General features: G+C 41.0%; 1 protein-coding gene across 1 annotated transcript in view; it reads right to left on the bottom strand.

Moving 5' to 3' along the window:
* tgfbr1b (transforming growth factor, beta receptor 1 b) overlaps window positions 1–26,194 on the bottom strand; it is a 71,080-nt gene that overhangs the window by 21,722 nt on the left and 23,164 nt on the right. The window contains exons 2-4 of the mRNA XM_088321983.1: window positions 7,970–8,221; window positions 3,767–4,036; window positions 143–373 (exon numbers count right to left, since the gene is read on the bottom strand). Coding sequence (XP_088178109.1) covers window positions 143–373; window positions 3,767–4,036; window positions 7,970–8,221 — 753 coding nt within the window. The remainder of the gene's footprint in view (window positions 1–142; window positions 374–3,766; window positions 4,037–7,969; window positions 8,222–26,194) is intronic.

Genomic DNA, 26,194 nt, shown 5'->3' with positions numbered 1-26,194 from the left:
ACGCGGATGAACACGAAATCGGAAAAAATGTATTTGGAGGGTCCTTGAATTGATTGCCTCACTTGAAAAATCACTTTTGAGCAATTGCTATCCTCCCCGAAATAGTAATCATGTCCTCGTACAGAGCATGGAAATAGCTCACCTTTGTTGTCTGCAGCGATGAAGCCCAGAATATTCTCGTGTCTCAGCATCACGGTTTGATAGATCTCAGCTTCCCGGAACCAAGAGCGTTCCTCCCGCGAGGAGAAAATCTTCACGGCCACTTCCTCTCCGCGCCATTTACCTCGCCACACTTCTCCGAAACGCCCTTTTCCGATGCTCTCCTGCAGGATGATGGTCCTGGCGATGGTTCTCTGAACAAGAAGCGGCAGGCCTAGAGGAAAAGCAGAAGGCCATGAAAGAGATCGGTGATAATATAATCTGTCGTGCAAATTAAGGTACATTTGGCAAATATGAAAAATGTATTTAAAATGCTAAGACAAACACAGACTGCTGTCACTGTCTTGTACTACGGTCAGACTGAAGAGATCTTTTCTTCCTCGTGCCATGAGGCTCTTTAACCCTACCCGGCAGAGTAAAAGCCCACAGTAAACCACACCACCTACATTGCATATTAATAATAATAATAATTTCCTTTGCATTGTCATTCTTTGTAACAATGTACACAGAACGAAATGTCGATACACCTGACCCGTTGTAGCGAGTCGATGCAGCCGCAGCCAACAGAGGGCGCCGCCATTATACCAATTAGGTATGTCTCGGCCGAGGCGCGAACCACCGAATCTTATTGCAATATGTATTCTGTGTAGCACTATTTAGTTATTCTATATAACACGCTACAGTGGGCATTTGCACGTCACACTGGGTATTTGTATATTGTATTCTTTTTGTTTTATTATTGTATTGTTCTCAGCGAAGGGATGCTGCTGGAAATGTCAATTTCCCTTCGGGGATGAATAAAGTATCTATCTATCTCTATCAAACATACACAGTCACAGTCTTGTTCCACGGAGAGACTGAAGAGATCATTTCTTCCTCATGCCACGGGCCTTTTTAACTCCACCCGGGGGAGGAACATTAAACATGAAACCCCACCCCCACATTTACATAATACCCTATTTTTATGACAGTGTGTATTTTCCGTAGCACTATTTAAATACTATGTCAACAATTTATATAGGGTATTTTTGTATTCTATATCTTTTATTGGGCAGCACGTCGGCGCAGTGGTTAGCGCGTGTGCGGCACAGTTCCAAGGTCTTGGGAACCTCCTGTGTGGGTTCAAATCCAGCTACCGGACTTCTTGTGCGGAGTTTGCATGTTCTCCCCGTGCTTGCGTGGGTTTTCTTCCCACATTCCAAAGACATGCATTTCAGGTGGATTGGCCGGTCCAAATTGTCCCTAGGTGTGAATGAGCGAGCGAGTTGTCTGTCCCTGTGTGCCCTGCGATTGGGTGGCAACCGGTTCAGGGTGTCCCCTGCCCACTGCCCCGTGATTGCTGGGATAGGCTCCAGCATCCCCGCGACCCTACTGAGGATAAGCGGTGCAGCTAATAAGATGAGATATCTTTTATTTCATTATTTTATTTTTCAACACAAGGATACTGCTGGAAGTGTGAATTTCCCTACCGGGACGAATAAAGTATCTATCCATTTATCCATATATTGATTATCTGCACCACAGGGTGCTGGAGCCCATCCCACTCTGAACTGGTTGCCAGCCAGTAGCAGAGACAGACAACTCACTCATTCCCAGTGACAATTATAACCGGCCAATCCACCTGACATGCATGTTTTTGGAATGTGGGAGGACACCAACGCAAGCACGGGGAGAACATGCAAACTCCACAAGGGGAGGTTGCGATAGCTGGACTTGAACCTCTGCACCATGGTTCAGCACGCTAACCACCCAGCCGCTGTGCTGCCCTGATATGAAATGTTTTCTTATTTTCTCATGGGTTTCTATTTTAAATTCTGCACAGGTTACACGAGCAATAATGAAAGTTTTAAATCGTTCCTGCGCTACATTAATAACGACTGCATCACTCAACAGCAATTATAACTGGCGGCGCAATATACTGTCAGACATTTGGCTGATTAAACTGCAAATGGGAAAAATCCAACTGAACCTCGAGTGTGGCATTAACATGAGTAACTCTAAGGTCAACAAAAACATAGTGCCAGAGAACATCCATAAATTATTCATTCTGAGAGAGGGAAATTATAATTTAAGGGGCTGTAGTGAATTCATAATCCCAAAGGAGAGAACCACCAGGAAAAGTATGTGTGTGTCTGTGTGTGGAGTCAAACTTTGGAACGAGACGAGATCAAACAATGTCCAACTCAGATTCATAATTTAATGTTAAAGCGACACTCAACTTGACCAAAACTAACCAAATCTCAAAGTTCATAAAAATACAATTAAAAGGGGAGTTTTAGCCTCTTGACCTGCTGAGTATTAAAAGTATCCCGTGGTGATTTAATATAGAATAAGAATTACAAGCACACACTTTTCGTGTAAATCAACCAAATAATAGCATAAATTTGAATTTCTTCCAAGCACATGTGAATATGCAGGGTTGGGTAGGGTTACTTTAACTTGATTACTTTCAATTACTTTTGGATGACTCCAATACCAAATATGCTCATAAAAGACAAAAGAAACTAAATATGAATAAAATGACTCCATTTTGTGCAGGCTTGGGGAGTAACGGAATACACGGCAAAAATGATGTCGGCAAGCTGGTTGGATTTATTTTCATTTTGTTTCTGTCGCATTTTATGTTCGTTTGGCCGGAGATCAAAGAAATCAAAGCCAGGAGAGAAAGCTTACCGCGTGTTGTGAGTCATCATTTTATTCATCACAGTTAATTGGTAGTACAAAGCAGGTATCATTTCAGATTTTTCAGTTCATATATACTTCGTGGTCTGCTGTCCCGCCATAGTTGTAATCCCTTCTCAAGGTCCAATCCATTATCATCCTCCTCATAGCGTAACTAGGAATATAATTGAGTCCGTTTTGGCAGAAAAGTCCTTGTTAGGAGTATTCTTTTGTTTGTTTTCTTTGGTCGAATCGTTGGCTTCAACACACGTGTTTTCCTTGCCTTCGCAATTTCTCCGCCGTTTTTTCGTGCCGGAATTATTGCCGTTGTTATCACTTTCTGCATTAAGTTTTAACTTATTACTGACACTAAGGAACTTTCCAATTTTGTGTTGATTTTCACTTAATACTAACTTTTTTCGGAGGCATACTTGGCCTTCACCTTCCCTCGACGACAACCACCACAACAATGACGTAATCTCGAAACAACGAGATCTCGTTTGCCGAGATCGGCGTGCAGACGAAAATTCGAACCGCGAGACCAAAACAACAATGGCGGATCTGCCTGACGAAAAGTTTGGAGTGCGGTAGATCTTTGTTAGAAAAAAAAAAGTAATCGGGTAATAATGACAATTTGGTGTCAAAAACGTTGCGTCCCGAGGACGCACGTTGATTTGACCCAATGCGTCCCCAGCAAAAATGATGCGTCTAGGACGCAGGGACGCGGGCAAACCAGAACACTGATATATATATATTTGGCCTAGCGTGTGACGTCATCCACTCCGCTGTGGCTAAACTACAACACAGCACCCCGAGGCCATCCTGTTCATCTGTTAATAAACAACAAAAGGATACTGCTGGAAGTCTGAATTTCCCTACGGGGATGAATAAAGAATCTATCTATATTCTTTTTGGGAATATCTCTAACAGTCCAGAAGCAGCATACCTGATCCTGAACCAGAGGTGGTCATATCGTAGATGAGATCCTTCAGTGTTGCTCCCACAGTGATGAAGGGGTGGTCCATGTTAGGATCCTCTTCATTGGGCACGCGATGGTGGTGGTGATGGTGGGCCCCTGCCCCACCGGCACCCAATCCCCGGTGGCTGTGGCAAACGTAGAATGCCAAAACCAGCAGCAGGCAGAAGATACACACGGGGCCGGCAATCACTGCGGCGAGGGCCACGGGACCCAAAGAGGGAGTTTTGGCAGTGGGGACTGCGGGAAAAGAAGACACAAAAACAGGAGATGAAACAAATATGCAATCGTAGATCTTGCATTATTATTATCTTACTCATACCATTATTATTATCATTTCTTCCTCATGCCATGAGGCTCTTGAACTCCACCCGGGGGAGTAAAAGCCCATATAAACCCCACCCCCACATTTGCATATTACCCTATTTTTATTACAGTGTGAATTTTCCGTAGTACTATCTAAATACTCTCTATCAACACGTTATATTGGCTATTTCTGTATTCCATTTTTTTTAATTTTATTTTTCAAAACAAGGATACTGCTGGTGTGAATTTCCCTACGGGGATGAATAAAGTATCTATCTATCTATCCATCTCTATCTATCTAACTCAGGTCGCAGTAGTAAGGGTGCCAACACTATCGCTAGACCACAAGTGTTACAGATGACAAGCAAAAAGGCACTACACCATATCTTATCATCACATCATTTTTACTCACGATGCCAGAAATACTGATTTGCCTAGTGCATTCCGATGATTTGAACAGTCCCTCCAATTTTTCACCAGTACTTCAATGATTTCTCGATATAATATGTATACGTACCAAAAAGAGCTTGTATAGTATTTTATTGAAAAACTACCCGCTTTCAGTTGAATGATGATGATTATCGTTGAATCAATATCGGTCTTAAATACTGAGGTATACCACAAAACGTTATGTAGTAAATCACACCTAGAAATACTGTATGTCACGGTTGCCATGGCGCCCAATTGGCCCCGTCAACGAACCTCTGCCCCGCAAGACGTAGGTTTCGACTTATTGTTCCCGTTTATTTTGTCCTGTTTAATATAGGTTTCCAGTTTTGTTCCTGTCTAGTTTGTCCTGTTTTTACTTTCAATATCCTGTTTTGGGCGGCATTAAGCTCAGAAGGTATAGCGCTCGTCTTGGGATCAAGAAGTCGCAGATTCAATTCCCGGCTCCTCCGTGTTATATGTCGAAGTGTCCTTGGGCAAGACACTGAATCCCTAATCCCCCCAATAAGCAGGTAGGCGCCTTGCATGGTTGCATGGCTGCTACTGGTGTGTGTGTGTGTGTGTGAATGGGTAAGTGTGAAGCAAATTGTAAAGCGCTTTGGGAGGTCTTCATTGACTTGAAAAGCCCTATATAAATGCAGACTATTTCAGACCATTTCATTTTTATATCAATCCTGTCCGTCCCATCTGGTATTGTTCCCGTTTATTTTGTCCTGTTTAATATCGGTTTCCAGTTTCATTCCCGTCTAGTTTGTCCTGTTTAATTTCGATATCCTGTGTTGCTATCAATCGTGTCTGTCCCCTCCTGTCCGGTATCGACCGCATCCGTCCGATATCTGCTCGGGCAATTGGTATCGATCTCGTAGGCCTCTGGCTTCCTATCATTCCAGACTGCTGCCTAACGTGCATGACTCCCCATTACCCGGAAAATAAAAGGCTTGTGTGTGAAACGTCACGCATTTGGGTCCTGATCCTGTTCCGGTTCTTGACACTGTATGAATTTCCAATCTTAGCCACCGTATTCTAAGAAAAATGCTCCTGTCTGTCAAGGACAATTTATCTAGGAAATAAAAGGAAATTAAAAGTCATTCTGAAATGTATTTTTTTAAAGAAAAAAGCTCAGAAAGCAATTTGAAAACATGTTAGTTCCAGGAAATTGAACAGCATGTCAAAGAGAACATCGTGCAAGGATTTTTCTTTTGAGATGAACAAATCATGAATCATCGTTCCGAATGCTTCGGTTTTGTGTGATTGTTCAATATCATGGGTTGGAAGAAACCTTACTCAGGGTTCATATAGAATTTCATGGGTAAATTCAAGCACCATTCAAGCACTCTAAAGGACAATTTTTCAATTTTTTCATACCTTCAAAGCATGAAATCCAATGCACATAATATTGTTTTTTTTTTTTTTTTTTTTTACTTTAATGACTAAAATAAAAATCGCTACAGTGCTGCTGGCAAATGGTTTCCCTTAACCTAACAGGTGGTAGGGGCACCATTTCCTGTGGTGTGTCTTGGGCAAGTAAATCCTGTTGTAAATCCTTCATGTTACGTGAATGTACTAACCACACATTTTGTGCTATTTTGAGCTGTTGCCATCTATGATCTTTTTGTGTCAATGGGCTGCTATAAACTGACATGAATTCTGCCATTCTGCTTTAACAATCCACACACAGCTTCAGTACGTCACACTTGTTTACAAACACGAAAAGGGTTCTATAGGTGTTGGGTAATAATTGTATACAATGCCAAAAACAAAAGAGGAAAGAAAGTACTGGATGTGTGAAAAGCAGAAAAATGGGCCAAAATTGGACTAATTTTAATGATATTGATTGCTCCGAAGCAGAGTACATTCAATCTTTCAATCTTAGAGACTGCTGATCTTTAGCTTTTTGTTTGATTTATTTTTAATTTGTTGAATGTTTTTCAGGGGATCTGTACCAAATTGGTTCAAATAGAATTGTAAATTGGTCATTTATTTGCATGTATCATATCTCAAGCATATTTTTTCTTTATTGTTTTGCATTTTCAGGGAATTGTGTTGTTGTTCCCCTTTGAACCTATTCATTGTTTTGTCATTTACTTATTTTTGTAGATTTGCGAATATTTTCATTTGTATTCAATATGTTTAGCAGGGATCCGTACATAATGTTTTATTATTACTGACAATATATCATTTAAAATAATTTTGAGTCCAATTCAAGAATATTATTGGAACAGCTTTTTCCATCTTCGCAATATTGCTAAAATTCGCCCTTTGCCGTCTCAGTGCGATGCGGATATTATAATTCACGCGTTTCTTACTTCCCGTCTCGATGACTGTAATGCACTACTCTCAGGTCTTCCGAAGTCCAAAATCAAAAGCCTTCAGCTGGTACAAAATGCTGCAACCAGGTTTTTAATTAAGACACATCACATGACTCCGATTTTAGCTAACCTACATTAGCTCCATGTTAGCTTAAGATGTGATTTTAAGGTTCTCTTGTTATTTTACCAAATCATGCATGGACTTGCTCCCTCATATCTTTCAGATTTAATTTCGCCTTATGTTCCGGTCCGGAGCCTTCGCTCTGAAAATGCCGGTCTACTCCTGATTCCAAGAGCCAAGAAGAAATCTGCAGGTTCGAAAGCGTTCTCCATCGAGGCCCCGATGCTGTGGAAGGCTCTTCCTCCTGAGATTTGATCTGCAACCTCAGTGGAAATGTTTCAATCTAAGCTTAAAACACACTTCTACTCTTTAGCATATGAATAACCTATATTTTATGTTGATAATGTGTGTATTATTTGCCCTAATGTAGGTTTTAGATCAGGGGATGGTGTCATAATAGTCTGTGGTTTGCACTAATCTGTGGTCTGTGCAGCCCTTTGAGACTCCTTGAGATAAAGTCCGTCACAAATAAACATGATTTGACTTGACTCATCCTGAGGTTTTTGAGTTTTCCCTTGCCCTCATGTAGATTTTAGATCAGGAGATGGTGTCATAATAGTCTGTAGTTTGCAATAATCTGTGGTGAGTGCAGCCCTTTGAGACTCTTTGTGATTAAGGGCGTCACAAATAAACTTGACTTGACTCAACTTGACTCATGCTGAGGTTTTTGAGTTTTTCCTTGCCCTCATGTAGGTTTTAGATGAGGGAATGGTGTCATAATAGTCTGTAGTTTGCAATAGTCTTTGATCTGTGCAGCTCTTTGAGACTCTTTGTGATTAAGGGCGTCACGAATAAACATGTCTTGATTTGACTATATATAGATGACTACCTAACAGGGCACATAGGTTTACTCTTTAGATACACAGGTTACTGGAATCTAACCAAACGGTTGGATCAAATGCAATTGATTGAATTATATAAGGTGCTAATACAAAACTGACAAGATCCATTCCTTTCAAAAACCATGAACAGGATTGTGCCGAGACTCACCGGGGAAAACGGTGAGGTCGGGGTCCTTGTTGCAATAATCGGTGGTACAGCAGATGGGATAAAGGCCGCTGTCGTGCTTGATAGACGGGGCGCAGATGAAGGGTCGATCCCGCGGGAACAGCTCTTTTTCGGGAACGCATTGGCGAAGTTCCGTGGTCAGCCGGTTGCCCGTCTTGCGGATATTGACGAAACAGACGCCGTCTGTCGTGCAGCTCGAGTTGGCGCTGCAGCGCTCGCAGTGACATTGGAGACCTGTCGGAAGACGGAACAAGAAATGGCTGCTGAGTTGGAGAATTTTAAAAAAAAATAAGTGGTGGGAAGATAGGAGGCCTGCCATGCCGACGCTATGAGCAACAAAGGGTGGAACAAAAAAAATCAACACGAATATATATCATGATTTTTTGGGGGGTCCATATTGAAAAACCTAAGGTGAGAAGCTCAGTCATCCGGGAGGGACTCTGTGTAGAGCAAGGGTGTCAAACTCATTTGAACTCGGGGGCCACACGATAGAACAAACATTCTGTCGGGGGCCGGACTAGTAGATTAAAGAGAAAAAAAAGGAGAGATAAAGAAATAAGAGAGGGAGAGAAAAGAGAGAGGGTGGGACAAAGAAAAAGAGAGGGAGAGAGCGTGAGAAACAAAAGAGATAAAAAGTCGTGAGAGCGGAGGAAAAGAAAGGGAGAGGAAGAAAGAAATCCAAAGAGAAATAGAAAGACAGAAGGAGAGAAAAGAAAAAAGAAAGCGCGAAGGCTAGGAAGCGAGAAAGAGAAAAGAGAGAAAAGGAAAAAAATGAAGTTAGAGCAAAAGAGGTTAAAAGACACAGAGAGTGAAAGAGACAGAGAGTGGGAGAAAGGGGGTGGAAGAGAGAGAGAGAGAGAGATAAATACAAGTACAGTGTCTTTGTTCGAGGCACCTTTCTTTGGCAACATCAAGTTGACATATTTCAACCTGCAGCTTGTTTTTCTCTTGCACTTCTCTGAGTGTTGTCTCACGGGCCGGATTCAATCCTTTAGCGGGCCTGATCTGACCCGCGGGCCGCCTGTTTGACACCTGTGCTCTATATCAACCCGTCTGTATTCTATATCTTTATTTTATGATTTTATTTTTCAACACAAGGATCCTGCTGGAAGTGTGGATTTCCCTACAGGGATGGATAAAGTTTTTATCTACCCATCTATCTATCTAATTTTAAAGCATGGAGCTGGTGTTATCACTTGGATGCATAAGTGTGGTTTAAAATTCTTCAAAATCTTTAAAATTACAAAATAAATTGTATTATCATATGTTGGGAATTCCTCATACAGCAAGTTTATGACATGATGCCGCGAGTGTCTTTAATTTCCCTTCCACTCATTTTAATACCTCACTCATGGAAGAGTGCAGATCATGTATCCAAGGGTCAAGTACTTACAAAAAAAGCAAAAGTAACGCAGAAAATCTATCTATCTACTATCTACCCTGGTCATATCCCTTGAGAGGGGTGACTGACAGCAAGACAAACACATACAAAAACAAAGAAAATTAAAAAAGGGAAAAACTAGCAAAAACACACAGCCAAAATTATTTGGACCATGGCCAGCCCAAATGCCTAAACACCCAAACAAGTTAGGCACCTCGGCACCTAAGTTGCTCATGCTTTCGTCCCTCAAGATGAAACGGGACACCAGAAAGCGGCCATGTCACTCGGGTCAGGGTGACACAACACACTCTTCTGTCCGACAGCTTTCGCTGGTTTACCCCTGCCGCATCATAGAGGTGCCCTGCCCATCCCTTAGAACGCGTCCAAACATCCCACTATCCTTTTACAACACCTCTCCACTCATCCCTGGAAAATTTATCAGAAAATCCACTCTTCTTTAATAAATAGATAAATAAATAAATAAATCTAAATTTAAATTGTTTTGAATTAAATGAATAGATCGAATATTAGTTTTTCCTCCCAAAATTGTGCAGCCGTCGCCCACACCCCAATTAAAAAAAACCTGTGCCAAAGCATGACAGCAGCCACTGAAAATCTTGTCGTTTGCAGAAAAATAATTCATAATTCATTATCTATTGCCAAGTTTCTGAACATCAAAGGCTTCGCAAAGCAAAATAATATGCAATGCATTAATCATTGCAAAAAATGCCTCATTTTAACTAATGTTTGATGTGTTTTTCTAGACTGATATCAGACTGAATACTCAAATCTGTGAATCTTAATGAAAACGCTTTATGAGGAAACAAAACATTCCCAGCCCCTTAACCAACAATGTGTAAACGGGAGTGGCTGTACAACAGGGGTGTCGAACTCATTTGAACTTCGGGGCCACACGATAGAACAAACATTCTGTCAGGGGCCGGACTAATAGATTAAAGAGAAAAAAAAGAGAGATAAAGAAATAAGAGAGGGAGAGAAAAGAAAGAGGGTGGGACAAAGAAAAGAGAGGGAGAGAGCGTGAGAAACAAAAGAGATAAAAAGTCGTGAGAGAGGGGGAAAAGAAAGGGAGAGGAAGAAAGAAATCCAAAGAGAAATAGAAAGACAGAAGGAGAGAAAAGAGAAAAGTAAGCGCAAAGGGTAGGAAGAGAGAATGAGAAAAGATAGAAAAGGCAAAAAAGAAGTTAGAGCAAAAAAAGTTAAAAAGACACAGAGAGAGAAAAAGACAAAGAGCCACAAAGGAAAAGAAAAAGAGACACAGAGAGTGAAAGAGAGAGACAGAGAGTGGGAGAAAAGGGGTGGAAAAGAAAGAGAGAGAGAGAAATAAATACAAGTACAGTGTCTTTGTTCGAGGCACCTTTCTTTGGTAACATCAAGTTGACATATTTCAACCTGCAGCTTGTTTTTCTCTGGCACTTCTCTGAGTGATGTCTGGCGGGCTGGACTCAATCCCTTAGCGGGCCTGATCTGGCCCGCGGGCCGCCTGTTTGACACCTGTGCTATACAATCTCAACGCCAATACAGGATGTAACCCGAACCTTGGAGATGTCCACATTCTCACCCTCAGAGTCAGTCGGGACCTTCAAAGGGCATCTCCAGAATGTGGAAGTGGAGAAGATGGAATGGTTGGAGGCGAGTTCAGACCTCCGCCCACATAACTTGGATGGGTTTGGACATGCCTCGTGCGATTCGGTGACCGACACAATCGCAGTGGTTTGAATTTAATTACTAAAAATCATAACTGGATAATAGAAATGACAGAAATAAACTCAGGTTTGTGTAAACTGTATTTAACATCCTACATGCCCACACTTTCTTGTGTTAATATTGTGTAAATGATAACCTTTATCTTCTTTGTTCCTTTATCTGTTTTCTTTTATCCTCACTGTTAAATGTGAACCTGGAGTGCCACGTCCAATTTCGTTGTCACAATATGTTTAACCCATTTTGTAACAATGACAATAAAGGTAGATTCTATTCTATTCTAGGTTAAGACTTGCTTCAGTTTCCCAATCCCTACTCAAATAAATATTTCACAACCTCAGACACCGGGTTGTAACACCTTTTTCATGGATAAATGCACTTTCAACGCCAATTTCCCCAGGACCCAGTATCTTAGTCTCTTCACCAGTCCTGAATGCAATGTGTAGGGGGGGCGATGACTCTTCACATGAGGCCATACTCATGCCTACTGCCGTTAGTCACCGGGGAAGAAGAAATGAGAAGGCAGAGCAAAGCCACCTGAGCAGGTGTGCCGGCGTCATTTTCAAGCAGAATTGAATTATGTTTCTATCGAGTCAAGACTGCCAGAAAACATGGCAACCGTTTCAGGCCGTTACAAGTACTTCACCTAAATTCAAGCACTTTTCAAACCTTGAAAACGCACCATTAAAATTCAAGCATTTTCAAGATTTTAGCACCCGTACAAACCCTGAATACAGAGTAAAAAAAATATCTTCCTTTATGTCTTTTTTTGTCATGATTACTGATTTGGCGCACACCGCCTCAGACACTGATTGGCTGCTTGTCTCTTTTCAAACCCCCGTCTTCCTGTCATCCTTTGTCAGTCCGTCTGCGAACCTCAGCTCACGCTAGGCAAGCCCTTTCGACCCGGACTCTCTCCTATTCTGATTCCCTTCTGTTTCCCGGCTCCGATCCCTTTTCTGATCTTGACTACGGGTTTTTTTCACTCTTGACACCGCCATCGCCCGCCACGGAAATACCACTTCTGCGTCCGAGCAACCTGCTCCCCTCGACCAGCGATCTCCAGATTGTGTGTACTATCCTTTCCATTCTTCCCAATAAAACTAAGAGAAACGCACGCAAGTGGGTCCTGTCTCCAGTCTGGTCCTGACATTTTTTGTATCTTATGTCATTCCAATAAGTGTGGGGGGCCTCAGCATTTGACAGCTAAGACTTTGCAGTTTCTATGAGAATATCATTAGCTTCCCACCCATAGCTCACCATTTAACATTGGAGCTGCGTGGCAAAATTTGCTCACTTGCGAGATGTAAAAAAGTCTCAGAGTGCAGTTCTGCCCCACTTAGAGAATTGCTATGGACAAAGACTACTGGAACATCGAGTAGAAGCAACACTAACTAGTGCATCAAGTAGAATCAAGACTAACTAGTGCAGTTTGCTGTGTTTTACGGGAACGTGGCTCACGTCTGGCATCCCGGACGATAACTTGGGAGCTACCCGGCTTCATCACTGTTAGGGCAGACAGAGACACAAAAGCCTGCGGGAAGCGGAGAGGAGGTGGACTCGTTATCTACGTGAACACGAGGTGGTGTAACCCTGGGCACAAAGATTTCCATCTGCTGCAGGGACGTCCAACTTTTGGCCTAGCGTGTGACGTCACCCACTCCGCTGTTGCTAAACTTCAACACAGCACCCTGAAGCCATCCTGTTAATCTGTTAATAAACAAAATTATACTGCTGGAAGTGTGAATTTCCCTACGGAGATGAATAAAGTATCTATCTATCTATCTAAACATGGCAATGTTCTAAAATCCAGGTCTATACTTGACAAACTCATCCCCGCTGCCGGCTTTGTCGGGTCCAACGCTCGGTGAATCGGACCATTTTTACAGCAAAAGTCACCTCCGGTAACTCAATCACCCAGCTTGTGCATGTGAAAATTCAATGTACACTATACAGATTAAACTCCTGTTTAAAGTCCTGAATAAATGTAGGCAATATCATTAAAGTGTCTTTCCCCTAGCCGCAGAGGAGACAGCAACTCAATGTTATAACCGTCATGGCTGACCAGGTTAAAGAAAAACAACACATCTCCTAAGACAAGATCTCTAAATAATTAACCTGACAGAAACATAGCCTGTGATATAGTTGCAAACAGGAACAGAATGAAAAGCAGTGGATTTCTGGTGAAACGCCCAAAAAGTGTCCCTCACGTTGATATATATTAAAAATAGAAGACATTTACACTACAGCCAAGCAATGTTCCCTCTAAGCCGCGCGTGTGCGCAATCGCGCACGACCCAGAGCTTTTCCGCGCACAAGAAAATCGAGCCAGCTCACAAAAATCAGGGCTCGAAATTACTAATTAAGAAGAGACCTAAGTCAAAGTTACCGTGCATGAAGGTCAAAATACACGGGTTCTCGTGACGCTGTGTTCTAAATGCGGTATCTGGAGGTCAATGTCAAAGTAGAACGAAGTTGAGTCAAGTCAGTAGAGTTTTTTGAGAACCGGCTTCTTCGGCTCGGCTCACTAAAAAGAACTGGCTCTTTCGGGTCCCAAACGGCTCTTCAGGTCGTTTTTGCTTCTTTAATCCCTACACGACCAAATATTATGTAAAATTGCGCACAAAATGACTTAAAGGAAGGGGGGAAATACGTAGAACAAAAAAGAACAAAAATACCAAAATGAAAAAGTAGTGAAAAGCTGAGAAAAAAACGAAACAAAAGAAGAGAAAAGGAGAAAAAAAGAGCAGGAAAAATTCAGAAAAAAAGCCAGAAGAAAAGAAAGAAGCAAATAAAGGGGAAAAAGGTTAATAGAACAAAAAAGCAAGAAAAAAGTAACAGCTAGAAAAAAATAAACACAATGAGATTTTTTAAAAAGGAATTTTTAAAAAAGGAGAAAAAAAGGGAAAAAGAGGAAAACGTTTGTGTTGCATTCAAATAATTTCAAATTATATCAAGTTAACCTTGTTGCCAACATTGTACTTCCACTAAAAATGTGATTAAATACAGTTGTGTATCGTGCAACCGATTAAATAAGCCCCCAAAAATGTTATTATGCGACAAAAGATACCAGGAATAAAAGAAATAGAAATCTTGTGAAAGACTTGTAAAAATAAATGACGTACATGAGTCAATTCATTCAAAAGTGAAAAATAATTTTGCATTGCCGAAAACTCAGCAAAATGTAACTTGATGTCAAGTTTTGGACATGTTTGATAATGATTTAGTTGCCACACTTGGGATTATGGTTGCTCACTGTTGTTTCAAGCGTTGCTCACCCACTTTGTGTGAACGCTCAGACCCGGAAGGAAAATGACAGGGAACATTGCAGTCAAGGGATAATTTCATCCAGCAAGAGACTTCCTTGTCCTGTGACTGAACTTCAAAAATCCAGACAGGCATTTTTGAAAGTATTTGTTTGCCCATGTGCTACAATGTTTTGGGCGGGGCAGTCGGAAAAATGATTCAGAACACCAGACAGCTAAATAAAAGCCAGATGACACTGATCCGCTCCGACCTCAGAACAGTGGATACTGTCTGTCGCGTCGCAAGTCAAACATACTTAGATTTCAGTCTAGACGACTAAATATCTTCCTCGTAATGCCGAGTAAGACTCACCTGTGAACGGCTGCAGTCTGCACGGTACTGCTTAAAACAAAGCCGTAAAATAGTGAAAATTTCCTTGTAAATCAGTGTGCCAGTGTGGTTTTTTTCAGTGTGTTTTATATCCAACAGAGCTGTCATTTTACAGCAGTCCAAATAGACAACATGAATAGACATTTTAATCGTATAACTGACCAATTTATCTTCCACTATTCTTGTTCATCAATCAACTAAAAAATGGATGTGAGAAACATGTGGATAGGCCTGTAGCCATCCACGACTTTAACTTATTACCACACAAGTTAACCAGAATCAAGCATTCTTCATCAACGATGAACTACAGTCAAAAACAAGTGATATGGACAGCTACCATACCATTCATCAATGATATCTTGTTGCAGAAAATATCAAAACTTGAAATCACAACAGCAAGGCAGAAGGCTACTTTAAAATAAGTAGAACAACTGATTTGGTCGCAGATATTAAATGGTTTTCCATGCTTTGCTATGCAGTGAGCAACGTGATAACTTGCTTCAGTGGTGGTGTTTTTAGCAGTGACAAAGGTTTTCAGGGTCTGTGTTTGTTGGCCTACCTGGACAAAGCGTGTTTTAATGTCTCCGCCATGTCAGACTCATCCTTGAATTCCTGTTCATGTTTCGTCTCGTAATGACGTTTAACGCTTGATGTGCGATGTACAACGCTCACGAGGCATAATGCACAAAACAGCACGGTCATTTTTTGTACAAAGCCTTATTCGTCTGTCCAGGCCGGCTGGACAGAACGAGATGTTTTTGCTGGAGGAGCCGTCATGATTCGTTCATTTATCGCGCGTGTGTGTTTCGTTGGTTGGGTTAAAACACGGATCTCTCTTCTGCGAGGCGCCGCGTAAACACACACCGACACACGAAGCAGAGGAGGAGGGGCGCTAACGTAAAGCCTCTAAATAACACGGCGCGCAACTGAAAATGTCTAAATTTTAAAAAATAATCATTATCATTTTGCTGTACGCTCGCGTGCCACTGCTGGCACGCGTGTCATAGGTTGCCGACCCGTGCCCTAAAGTATTGTATAAATCATTGTCACGAGTAAACAAGTAACCTATAAACAACATAGTTTGATTTCAGCAGACACAGAAACTGACCATTAAGGCAGTGTGGATGTCTTGCTCAAGGGCAGTATTTTGAATAGTATATAATTACCTTTTTTGTTGTTTATTTCCACGTAGTGTATATTGTTGACAATGAGATTAGATGTGGCTCTCCAGGACAAACAAGTAATAAAACGCTACAAACAAAAAAGAATAAAAATAGATAGCTGCCATTCATTAGTCCATTTCTTTCATTTGTTTCGCCAAACCAGGTCTCTATCAAAAGTTATCATTTTTTAAATAAATGCAAACCAAATGTTCTCTCTCTCTCTCTCTCTCTCTCTCCCTCTCCTCCTCTTAATTTTACTTCTCTCTTCCTCCCTATCGCTTTCACTCTCTCTCTATCTCCTCTCTACCCTCCCCCTCTCTCATCTCTTAATTTTCCCTTTCTCTTCCTCACTCCCCCCCCGCTCTGTCTCCTAGAGGGCAGTGTTGTGTTTGTCTAGCGCGGTGACTGGGTTCAGGTGTAAAACGACAATCACTCTCCACTTTCTTATTTTGTTCAGGTCATTTGAGAAATAGGAACTTGCAGAAAGACAAGGCCAGTCACAGTTACATTACAGTTAATCTAAGAAAGCTTTGAACGACGTCAGAGAAGCAGACGAAAGAAACAAAAGACTGCATGATTGCTCCCAAGGCTGGTTTCATTTCTGAGAAATTGCTTATTACATTTTCTCTTCCTAAATTCCCTTTACAACTACCTATAAATTGGTGCTAATGAGGTTTAGTACTCAAGATGAAGTGCTTTCATAAATGTCCATTGTTGTTAAAGCTGTAGCGACTACAAAGGTATATCTGTTCATGCGGAAAAGTTCCAAGTTTTGAGACTCTCGCGCGAGAAACTCTGAGCCTCGTCCACACAAATGTTAGATAATGCATAGCGACGTGCGCTCAATATCTCCTCTTGCTTTCAACCGGCGTGTCTGGAATCATTGAATTGAAAATATCCAATGTGACAGATGCGACGTGACCGAGCTGAGATGCTACGAAGGAGTTTCATGATCAAGCAGTGGTCTACATTGATAAAATTCGTCTCAGTCGGAAATTATAATCACGGTTGGGTAGGGTTACTTTAACTGGATTACTTTCAATGACTTTTGGATGACTCCAATACCAAATATGCTCATCAAAGACAAAAGAAACTAAATATCGTGGTGAAGAGGGAGCTGAGCCGAAAGGCAAAACTCTCGATCTACCGGTCGATCTACGTTCCTACCCTCACCTATGGTCATGAACTTTGGGTTATGACCGAAAGAACTCGATCCCGGATACAAGTGGCCGAAATGAGTTTCCTCCGCGGGGTGTCTGGGTTCTCCCTTAGAGATAAGGTGAGAAGCTCAGTCATCCGAGAGGGACTCGGTGTAGAGCCACTGCTCCTCCGCGTTGAGAGGAGCCAGTTGAGGTGGCTCGGGCATCTAATAAGGATGCCTCCTGGACGCCTCCCTCGGGAGGTGTTCCGGGCATGTCCCACCGGCAGGAGGCCCCGGGGGCGGCCCAGGACACGTCGGAGAGACTATGTCTCTCGGCTGGCTTGGGAACGCCTCGGGGTCCCGTCGGATGAGCTGGAGGAGTTGGCTGGGGATAGGGACGTCTGGGCTTCCCTTTTAACGCTGCTGCCCCCGCGACCCGACCTCGGATAAGCGGAAGACAATGGATGGATGGATGGAGAAACTAAATATGAATAAAACTATGACTCACCACACGTGGTAAGCTTTCTCTCCTGGCTTTGATCTCTTTGATCTCCGGCAAAACGAACATAAAATGCCACAGAAACAAAATGAAAATCAATCCAAACAGCTTGCCAACATCATTTTTGCTGTTCCGTGTATTCCATTACTCCCCAAGCCTGCACAAAATTGAGTCATTTTATTCATATTTAGTTTATTTTGTCATTTATTATCATATTTGGTATTGGAGTAATCCAAAAGTCCCCCCCATCTCGATGGCTGTAATGCACTACTCTCCGGTCTCCCAAAGTCCAAAGTCAAGAGCCTTCAGCTGGTACAAAATGCTGCAGCCAGGCTTTTAACTAAGACAAGTTTGATAACACGACCCCAATTTTAGCTAACCTGCATTGGCTCCCCGTTAGCTTAAGATGGGATTTGAAGGTTCTGATGGTAGTACACAAAATCATGCATGGACTTGCTCCCTCATATCTTTCAGATTGAATTTCCCCCTAATGTTCCGGTCCGGAGCCTTCGCTCTGAAAACGCTGGTCTACTCGTGATCCCAAGAGCCAAGAAGAAATCCCCAGATTCGAGAGTGTTCTCCATCCGGGCCCCGGTGCTGTGGAATGCTCTTCCCCCTGAGATTCGATCTGCAACCTCAGTGGAACTGTCAAGATCTAAGCTTAAAACAAACTTCTACTCTATAGAGTAGATAAAAGAGCAGGAAAGCAAACGAAAGTGGAAAATGGAGGAAGAAAGCGAGCAACGAGACCTCTGAATTATATAATATTTTACTATAGATATCATTATAAATCTAAAGTATGGATACATCGAGCTTTTTATACAGTTCCCGGGATGCAATGTTTACCTGCAGCACAGGGTTTTGAAAAAAATATGTTGAATTTGAAGGATCTTGATTTTATTTTGATAGCTTAAACCTGTGCGGTTTTCTTTTCTTTTAGAGGCTCTATTTAATCGTATCCTACGGTGTTAACCGTAAATAAGATCATTAAAGGGCCACATTTGTGTTATGTTCATGACATTTCGTGGCTGTAAACGTGTTGCGCGGTGTACAGGTTGTATTCTCATTATCTCAGTTGAAATAAATGTCAGCTTCCGAACTGACGTGCATTGTTTGAACATCATTTCGATAGATAGATAGAGAGATAGAGAGAGATAGCTAGACAGATAGCTAGATGGCTAGACAAATACCTAGATATAGATAGCTAGACTAATAGCTAGATAGTTAGATAACTAGAAATAGCTAGATAGATAGCTAGATAGATAGCTAGATAGCTAGAGATAGATAACTAGAGATAGCTAGAGATAGATAGCTAGACAAATAGCTAGAGAATAGCTAGATAAATAGCTAGATAGCAGGATAGCTAGAGATAGATAGCTAGAGATAGAGATAGCTAGAGTTAGATGGCTAGAGTTAGATGGCTTGATAGATAGCTAGAGATAGAAAACTAGAGATAGATAGCTAGACAAATAGCTAAATAGCTAGAGATAGATAGCTAGATAGAGATAGCTAGAGATAGATAGCTATAGATAGATAGCTAGAGTTAGATAGCTAGATAGATAGTTAGATAGCTAGACAGCTAGAGATAGATAATTAGAGATAGCTAAAGATAGATAGCTAGACAAATAGCTAGATATAAATAGCTAGATCGCTAGAGATAGATAGCTAGATAGCTAGCGATAGATAGCTAGAGTTAGATAGCTAGAGAGATAGAAAGTTAGATAGCTAGCTAGATAGCTAGATACTTTATAATAATAATAATAATAATAATAATAATTTCCTTGTATTGTCATTCTGTGTAACAATGTACACAGAACGAAATGTCGATTGCATCTGACCCGATGCAGCCGCAGCCAAGAGAGGGCGCCGCCGACCACTTTTTAAGTCTTAGGAATGACTCGGCCGGGGCGCGAACCCGAACCTCCCAGTCTCAAAGCGGGCGCCTTACCATCTAGGCTACTGAGCTGGTATTCATCCCCGTAGGGAAATTCACACTTCCAGCAGTGTCCTTGTGTTGAAAAATAAAATAATAAAATAAAAGATATAGAATTCAAAACTACCCAATATAACGTGTTGCTATAGAGTATTTAAATAGTGCTATGGAAAATACACACTGTCATAAAAAAAAGGTTAATATGCAAATGTGGGGGTGGGGTTTGATGTGGGCTTTTACTCCCCCGGGTGGAGTTCAAAAGCCTCATGGCATGAGGAAAAAATTATCGCTTTAGTCTGTCCGTGGAACAAGATTTATGGTCTATTGTCGCAAAAGTGTATAATTTTCTTTGTTTTCAGGAAAGATAATTAAATCACAATCATCAATTATGTCAAATCGCCATACTTGGAGAATCTTAATTATCGAGAAACGTGATATAAATCAAAGAATATCATCCCATTCCTGATAGTTGCCATCCATACAAGTGATATGAGTTTTATATCATCGGTAGAGAAAACTAATTAATTGATGATTACATTTTCAATTCGCATACATTCATTACACCGAGCACATCAATAACACAACCGATCGCCCTTTTCTATTCACGGTCACTTGTGGCCCATGTCTCATACTATTTTGTCTTTTCTGCATGAACAATTTCATCGCGTGAACATCATGGTAGCCAGGCAACAAAAGAACCTAAAGCTAGCGTCAGCAGCTAAAGCGCATTTATCTCCACATCCTCGAGTCGTAAAAACTAAAGTGGGGTTTCTCCTAAAATCTCTCCCTTCTGCCACGTCGAGGCTCCGTGGCAGACATTCTCTTAAGTGCCTCATGCCGACCATGGACGGGGAAAAACACGACGAAGAACTGTGATGGTACCGGTATACAGCATAAATACGACAGAAAATACAAATGTAGGTGTGCATCAGCAACAGAAGCTGCAGGTGCCCTTGCTAGCATACGGCATCATGGCGTGGTATGCTGGAGAAATGGCTGCAAAATCGGAAAACCTCACATGCTCATCAAAGCAACCCCGAAAATCATCAGAGACTCTCTGCCAAGGCTGTAGGACATTGCTGGCTCGTAATACCACAGCAGATTCAACATTATGAAAGACTCCTCTCACCCCGGCCAGAGGTTTGAGTTTTTCCCAGCCCTCATGTAGGTTTTAGATCAGGGGATTGTGTCATAATAGTCTGTGGTTTGCAATAATCTGTGGTCTGGGCAGCCCTTTGAGACTCTTTGTGATTAACAGCGTCACAAATAAACGGGACTTGAATTGAATTATCTTGAGGTTTTCGAGTTTTTCCTTGCCCTCATGTAGGTTTTAGATCAGGGGATTGTGTCATAATAGTCTGTGGTTTGCAATAATCTGTGGTCTGGGCAGCCCTTTGAGACTCTTTGTGAATAAGGGCATCACAAATAAACATGACTTGACTGTGCGGGTCCAAAGTGCCACTAAAACCCTATAACTTAAAAACGAAATCCAATGCACTTATTTGCATGGATTTCACGTGCTGAGTGGCTTATTAACCGTGAAAAACGACTTACAGACGAGGTAATAAGTTGCCAACGCTTCTAATGATTCATTTGAATCAATGTTATCGATTGGATGTTGCAGCCCTATCTGATCTTTCTCTCAAGTCTTTTGTTAAATGTTTATCCTGGCGTGCCACCTCGAATCTTGTTGTAAACAACTATGGATAATTTAGTTTGAAATAAATGTGGACATTTGAAACGGGTATGAATCTCACAGTACAAGCAAAATTTTGTGACCATTGATTTTGTAGTTTGTCTCTACGTGGTGCAAAGACCCAAAGCAGTGTCATGATTACAGATGAATCAGCTGTGCCCGCAACTTTGGCGCCAAATGCCTCGGACTGATTGGCTCACTGTTCCTATTTAAACCCACTCTTTTCTGTCACCTGTTGTCAGTCTGTCTGCGAACCTCAGTTTACTCTCGGCAAGCTTTTTTGACCCCGACTCACTCCTGTTTTGGCTCCCGTCTGTTCCCCGGCTTCGACCCGTTTTTCGATCTTGACCACGTCTACTCTCCTCTACTGGCTTTCGACTCGTTGCTGATCCCGACCAGGTTCTTGCTTTCCTGTCCCGGGTACGGACACATTTTTTTCCGTTCCCGACATCGCTCGCCACGAAAGTGTCACTTCCGCGTTCAGAGCGACCTGCTTCCCGCGACCACCGGATCGTGGATGCAATCCTTTCCTTTCTTCCCAATAAAAATGAGAGAAACGTAACGCAAGTGGGTCCTGTCTCCGTACTGGTCCGGAACTAAAGAATATATCAAGATTCATCACAGCTTTTTACCCCCACGGGGGCTTTTGCGAAAGGGGGCCAACTCACAAGTCAATGAATTCATATATCACCTCAGCTTGATGATTGCATCTGCTAGCACGAGCCCTTTTGCTATCGACGTCCGTATTGATTGGTGTGTAATAAGACTGTGATGGAGCCAAATGCAAATATTGTCACCATTGCTGGAAGAAATAAATAGATTTTTGTAAAAAACATTGAATGAAAGAGAATACTATGCATTTAGGCTGCAACTAATGATTATTTTCCTAATCGATGAATCGGTTTTTTTTTTTTTTTTTGATGAATTGGATTTCTTTAAGACAGTGTTTTGATATCATCCTCTTTATTCAAATATTGATGAGAGAGAGAGAGAATGAGATGAAAAAGAGAAAAAGAAAGAGAGAGAAAGAGTGAGAAAAAGAAAGAGAGAGAGAGAGAAAGAGAGAGAGAGAAAAAGAGAGAGAGAAAGAGAAAAAGAGAGAGAGAGAGAGAAAAAGAGAGAGAAAGAGAGAGAGAAAAAGAGAGAGAGAAGGAGAGAGAGAGAGAGAAAGAAAAAGAAAGAGAGAAAGAGAGAGAGAGAGAGAGAGAAAAAGAGAGAGAGAAAGAGAAAAAGAGAGAGAGAAAGAGAAAAAGAGAGAGAGAGAGAAAGAGAGAGAGAAGGAAAGAGAGAGAGAGAGAGAGAAGGAGAGGGAAAGAGAGAGAGATTGAGAGAGATGGAGAGGGAAAGAGAGAGGAGAGAGAAAGAGGGAAAGAGAGAGAGAGAAAGAGAAAATGAGAGAATGAGAGAACGAGAGAGAAAGAGAGAGAGAGATCCTTGTGTTAAAATAATAACAAAATAAAAGAAATAGAATATAGAAATACCCAATATAACGTGTTGATATAGAGTATTTAAATAGTGCTACGGAAAGTAAATAGGGTCATATGCGAATGTGGGGGTGGGGTTTAATGTGGGCTTTTGCTCCCCCAGGTGGAGTTAAAGAGCCTCATGGCATAAGGAAGAAATGATCTCCTCAGTCTGTCCGTGGAAAAACACCAGTTTATTAAGACGAGACAATAAAAGTGTTTGACAAATATCTTTACAATAAACAAAATACATATGCTATACACCTACGATTATGTAAGATACTCTTTTCCTAGTACTTTATCCAAAATTATATTATATTTGAACTTATGATACATATAAAGAGAAATATATTTTAGAATTGCTGCACAGAAAATGAAATGTATCAATGATGTCAACCCACATTTATAATCCCAAAGGTGAGAACCACCAGGAAAAGTATGTGTGTGTCTGTGTGTGGAGTCAAACTTTGGAACAATTTACAAGACCAGATCAAACAATGTCCAATTATTCACGTGTTCAAATTCAAATACAAAAAAACATTCCTGGCGGAATACAGAGATGAAGAAAATGGGGTATGAGTGATACGAGAGATTGGGAATAGTGCGTCTACAACTATGGTTAACTTTGTTGTTATTGTTACTATTGTTATATCATAACTGTTATTATTACTATTATTACTGTTGTTGTTATTATCATTGGTGTATTTAATAGGGAAGATGAAGGGGTAGGGAAAATAATCATCTGCTTCTTACTTTACAAACATGTTATGTAACATTATTTTGGTGTCGAGTTATTGTTTTTGTCCTGTTTTTATTTTAATGTTCGAAAAAAAGTTTTCATTCATTTATTCACATTTAAAAATGTTGACAAATTTGTTATGTTTTTGCGTCAAATCTTTAAATATGATAAACATTCCCAATATGAAAATGACAAATAATATTCTTAACAATCTGCCCCTTGGGTAGGGTTAAACGTCTCACTATTATTATTACTATTATTATTTTACTTGATTTAATTTAGTTAACTTCAGTTTTTTTTCTTTGTATTCATGCAGCACTTGAAGATTGTTAACTCTGTTTCATGTCGAAACAGTTTAAGAGAACAAAATTGAAACTTGCATGCCAATTTTGTTTGTTATGATCCAATGTTTAATAAAAAAGGTAAGATAACCTTTTTATAAAAACAGTGTTGGCGCCCTCTGCTGGACCAAAGTAGTCCTAAAATCTCAGCGTCACGACGGAATTGTGTGCACTCTTACTTGCATTAGTGGCTTGCAGATCACGTGATACAACAAACCCATGATTCAATCAGTTGCCGACGCTTTGATTCATCAATTTCATCGCTGAGTTGTTGCAGCCCTACGATGCATCGATCAGATCAAAAGCTGCATGTTTGACTCCATCGATAGTTAAACGGAAAGGATGATATGCCATCCACGTCCGTTGTACAAATTCAGCCGGCTATGTTATGCCGGTCTCCGGAGAAAAACGGGACTGCATTTTTTACATTATCACTTCAAGACATCCTGGAAAGTTCACCCAAGAGACATTCTATTATGTAAGCAAATTCTTCCATGGCAGCTGCTCAGAAGGATAAAGAATTCGAGATACTATATGTTTGTAATAATAACTGTAGAATTGAGTAGAAAATGACATATTTAGCAGTGTTTGCTTGCTCGTATTTCATCAGTAGCTAGCCCAAATGTTACGCTAATGACAACTGTCACATGCAAATATTCTCTGATACACTAAATTAAACATAAATGCAATGTGGAATACTGGTATAGGAAATGCAATGAAAGAAAATTGACTGCGGTTGATAGAACGGTTGGAAAAATGGATTGGTCTCTCAGGAACCGTCCTCTTATGGTTCAGATCCTACCTCTCAGAGAGGACGCATTGTGTTACATGTGGTGAAATGACATCTGAGCCCTTTAGTGTTACCTGTGGTGTTCCGCAGGGTTCAGTACTTGAACCCCTTCTTTTCAGCATTGACATGCTTCCATGAGGTGATACTATTCACAATTATAATACCGGTTTAATTGCTAAGCAGATGAGACTCAACTATATCTTCCGATGGAGGAATCTGCCCCACTAAATTGTGGAAATTTGGAGGCCTGCCTCACTGAGATAAAAGAGTGGATGTCACTCAATTTCGTGCGTCTTAACTCTGAAAAGACCGAAATGTTAGTTATTGGTCTGTTTAAATGCAATATCATTGACTCAGTTAAAAATTTAGGTGTCATATTGGACCCTGATCTGTTCTTTCAAACACATGCTAAGAATATTACTAGAACAGCATCTTCCATCTACACAACATTGCTAAATTACGCCCCATGCTGCCCCATGTGTTTGTAACCTCCCTTCTCGATGACTGTAATGCACTACTCTCCGGTCTCCCAAAGTCCAAAATCAAGAGCCTTCAACTGATACGAAATACTGCAGGGAGGCTTTTAACTAAGACAAGAAAGTTTAATCGCATGACCCCGATTTTAGGGAACCTGCATTGGCTCCCTGTTATTTTAAGATTAAAATGCTGATCCAAGAGCCAAGAAGAAATCTGCAGGTTCGAGAGCGTTGCTGTGGAATACTCTTCCCCCTGAGATTTGATCTGCAACCTCAGTGGAAATGTTTAAATCTAAGCTTAAAACACACTTCTATTCTATAGCATATGACTAACCTATATTTTATGTTGACAGTATCAGGTGATGGTGTCATAATAGTCTGTAATGATAGTCTTTGATCTGTGCAGCCCTTTGAGACTTTTTGTGATTAAGGGCGTCACAAATAAAAATGACTTGACTACAAAAAACAAACAAACACACATAGTAAGATTACTCCTCTTAATTCTAAGAGGAGGCATATCTAACACAGTTGCCAAAGTTACCAGAATAAAACCAGGGCATTTACGGATCCCGCTTTTTCCCCACGCTAAACAAATCTTGCTTCCTCTATAGTCACTCACTCAGTGACTCACGAGAAGCATGATTTGTCCACAAAAGCTTCCGATTCCGACTTCCTTTTGCAATTACGGCTGCTCGCACTCAGCAAAGCCGACCTGCTTTTCCTGACATCAGGCGCAGTTCCTAAAAACTGATTTATTTTCCTTTGCAGCTCCGAATTTGCCGTACCTCATTCAAAGCTTTTGAGGGCATGACATTTTGCAGCGAGCTGTACTGATTGTAGGTTGTATTAAAGTGGAATTTGAGGACAGAGAAGCAGTAAAATCTTAAGAATGATATCACCAGGTACCTTCTGGGGTTGAAACGAGTTGAATGAATGAATGAATGAACTATTTCGAACATTAAACTAAAAACAGAACCAAAACAATAACTCAACAAAAAAATAATGCAACATAATATGTTCTTAAAGGGGTAGTAAGAAGCAGATGCTTACATTCCCTACCCTTTCATCTTCCCTATGAAATACACCAATGATAATAACAACAATAGTAATAATATCAATGATAACAGTTATGATATAACAATAGCAACAATAACAACAAAGTTAACCATAGTTCTAGAGCAGGGGTGTCAAACTCGTTTTACCTGGGGGGCCACAAATGCTATAAAA

The sequence above is a fragment of the Urocampus carinirostris genome, chromosome 18 (genome assembly GCF_059441175.1).
Source record: "Urocampus carinirostris isolate Australia breed hairy pipefish chromosome 18, RoL_Ucar_1.0, whole genome shotgun sequence".
NCBI classification, from domain to species: Eukaryota; Metazoa; Chordata; class Actinopteri; order Syngnathiformes; family Syngnathidae; genus Urocampus; species Urocampus carinirostris.
Note: the sequence above shows the minus strand (reverse complement) of the source record. Positions and strands in the feature narration are given on the sequence as shown.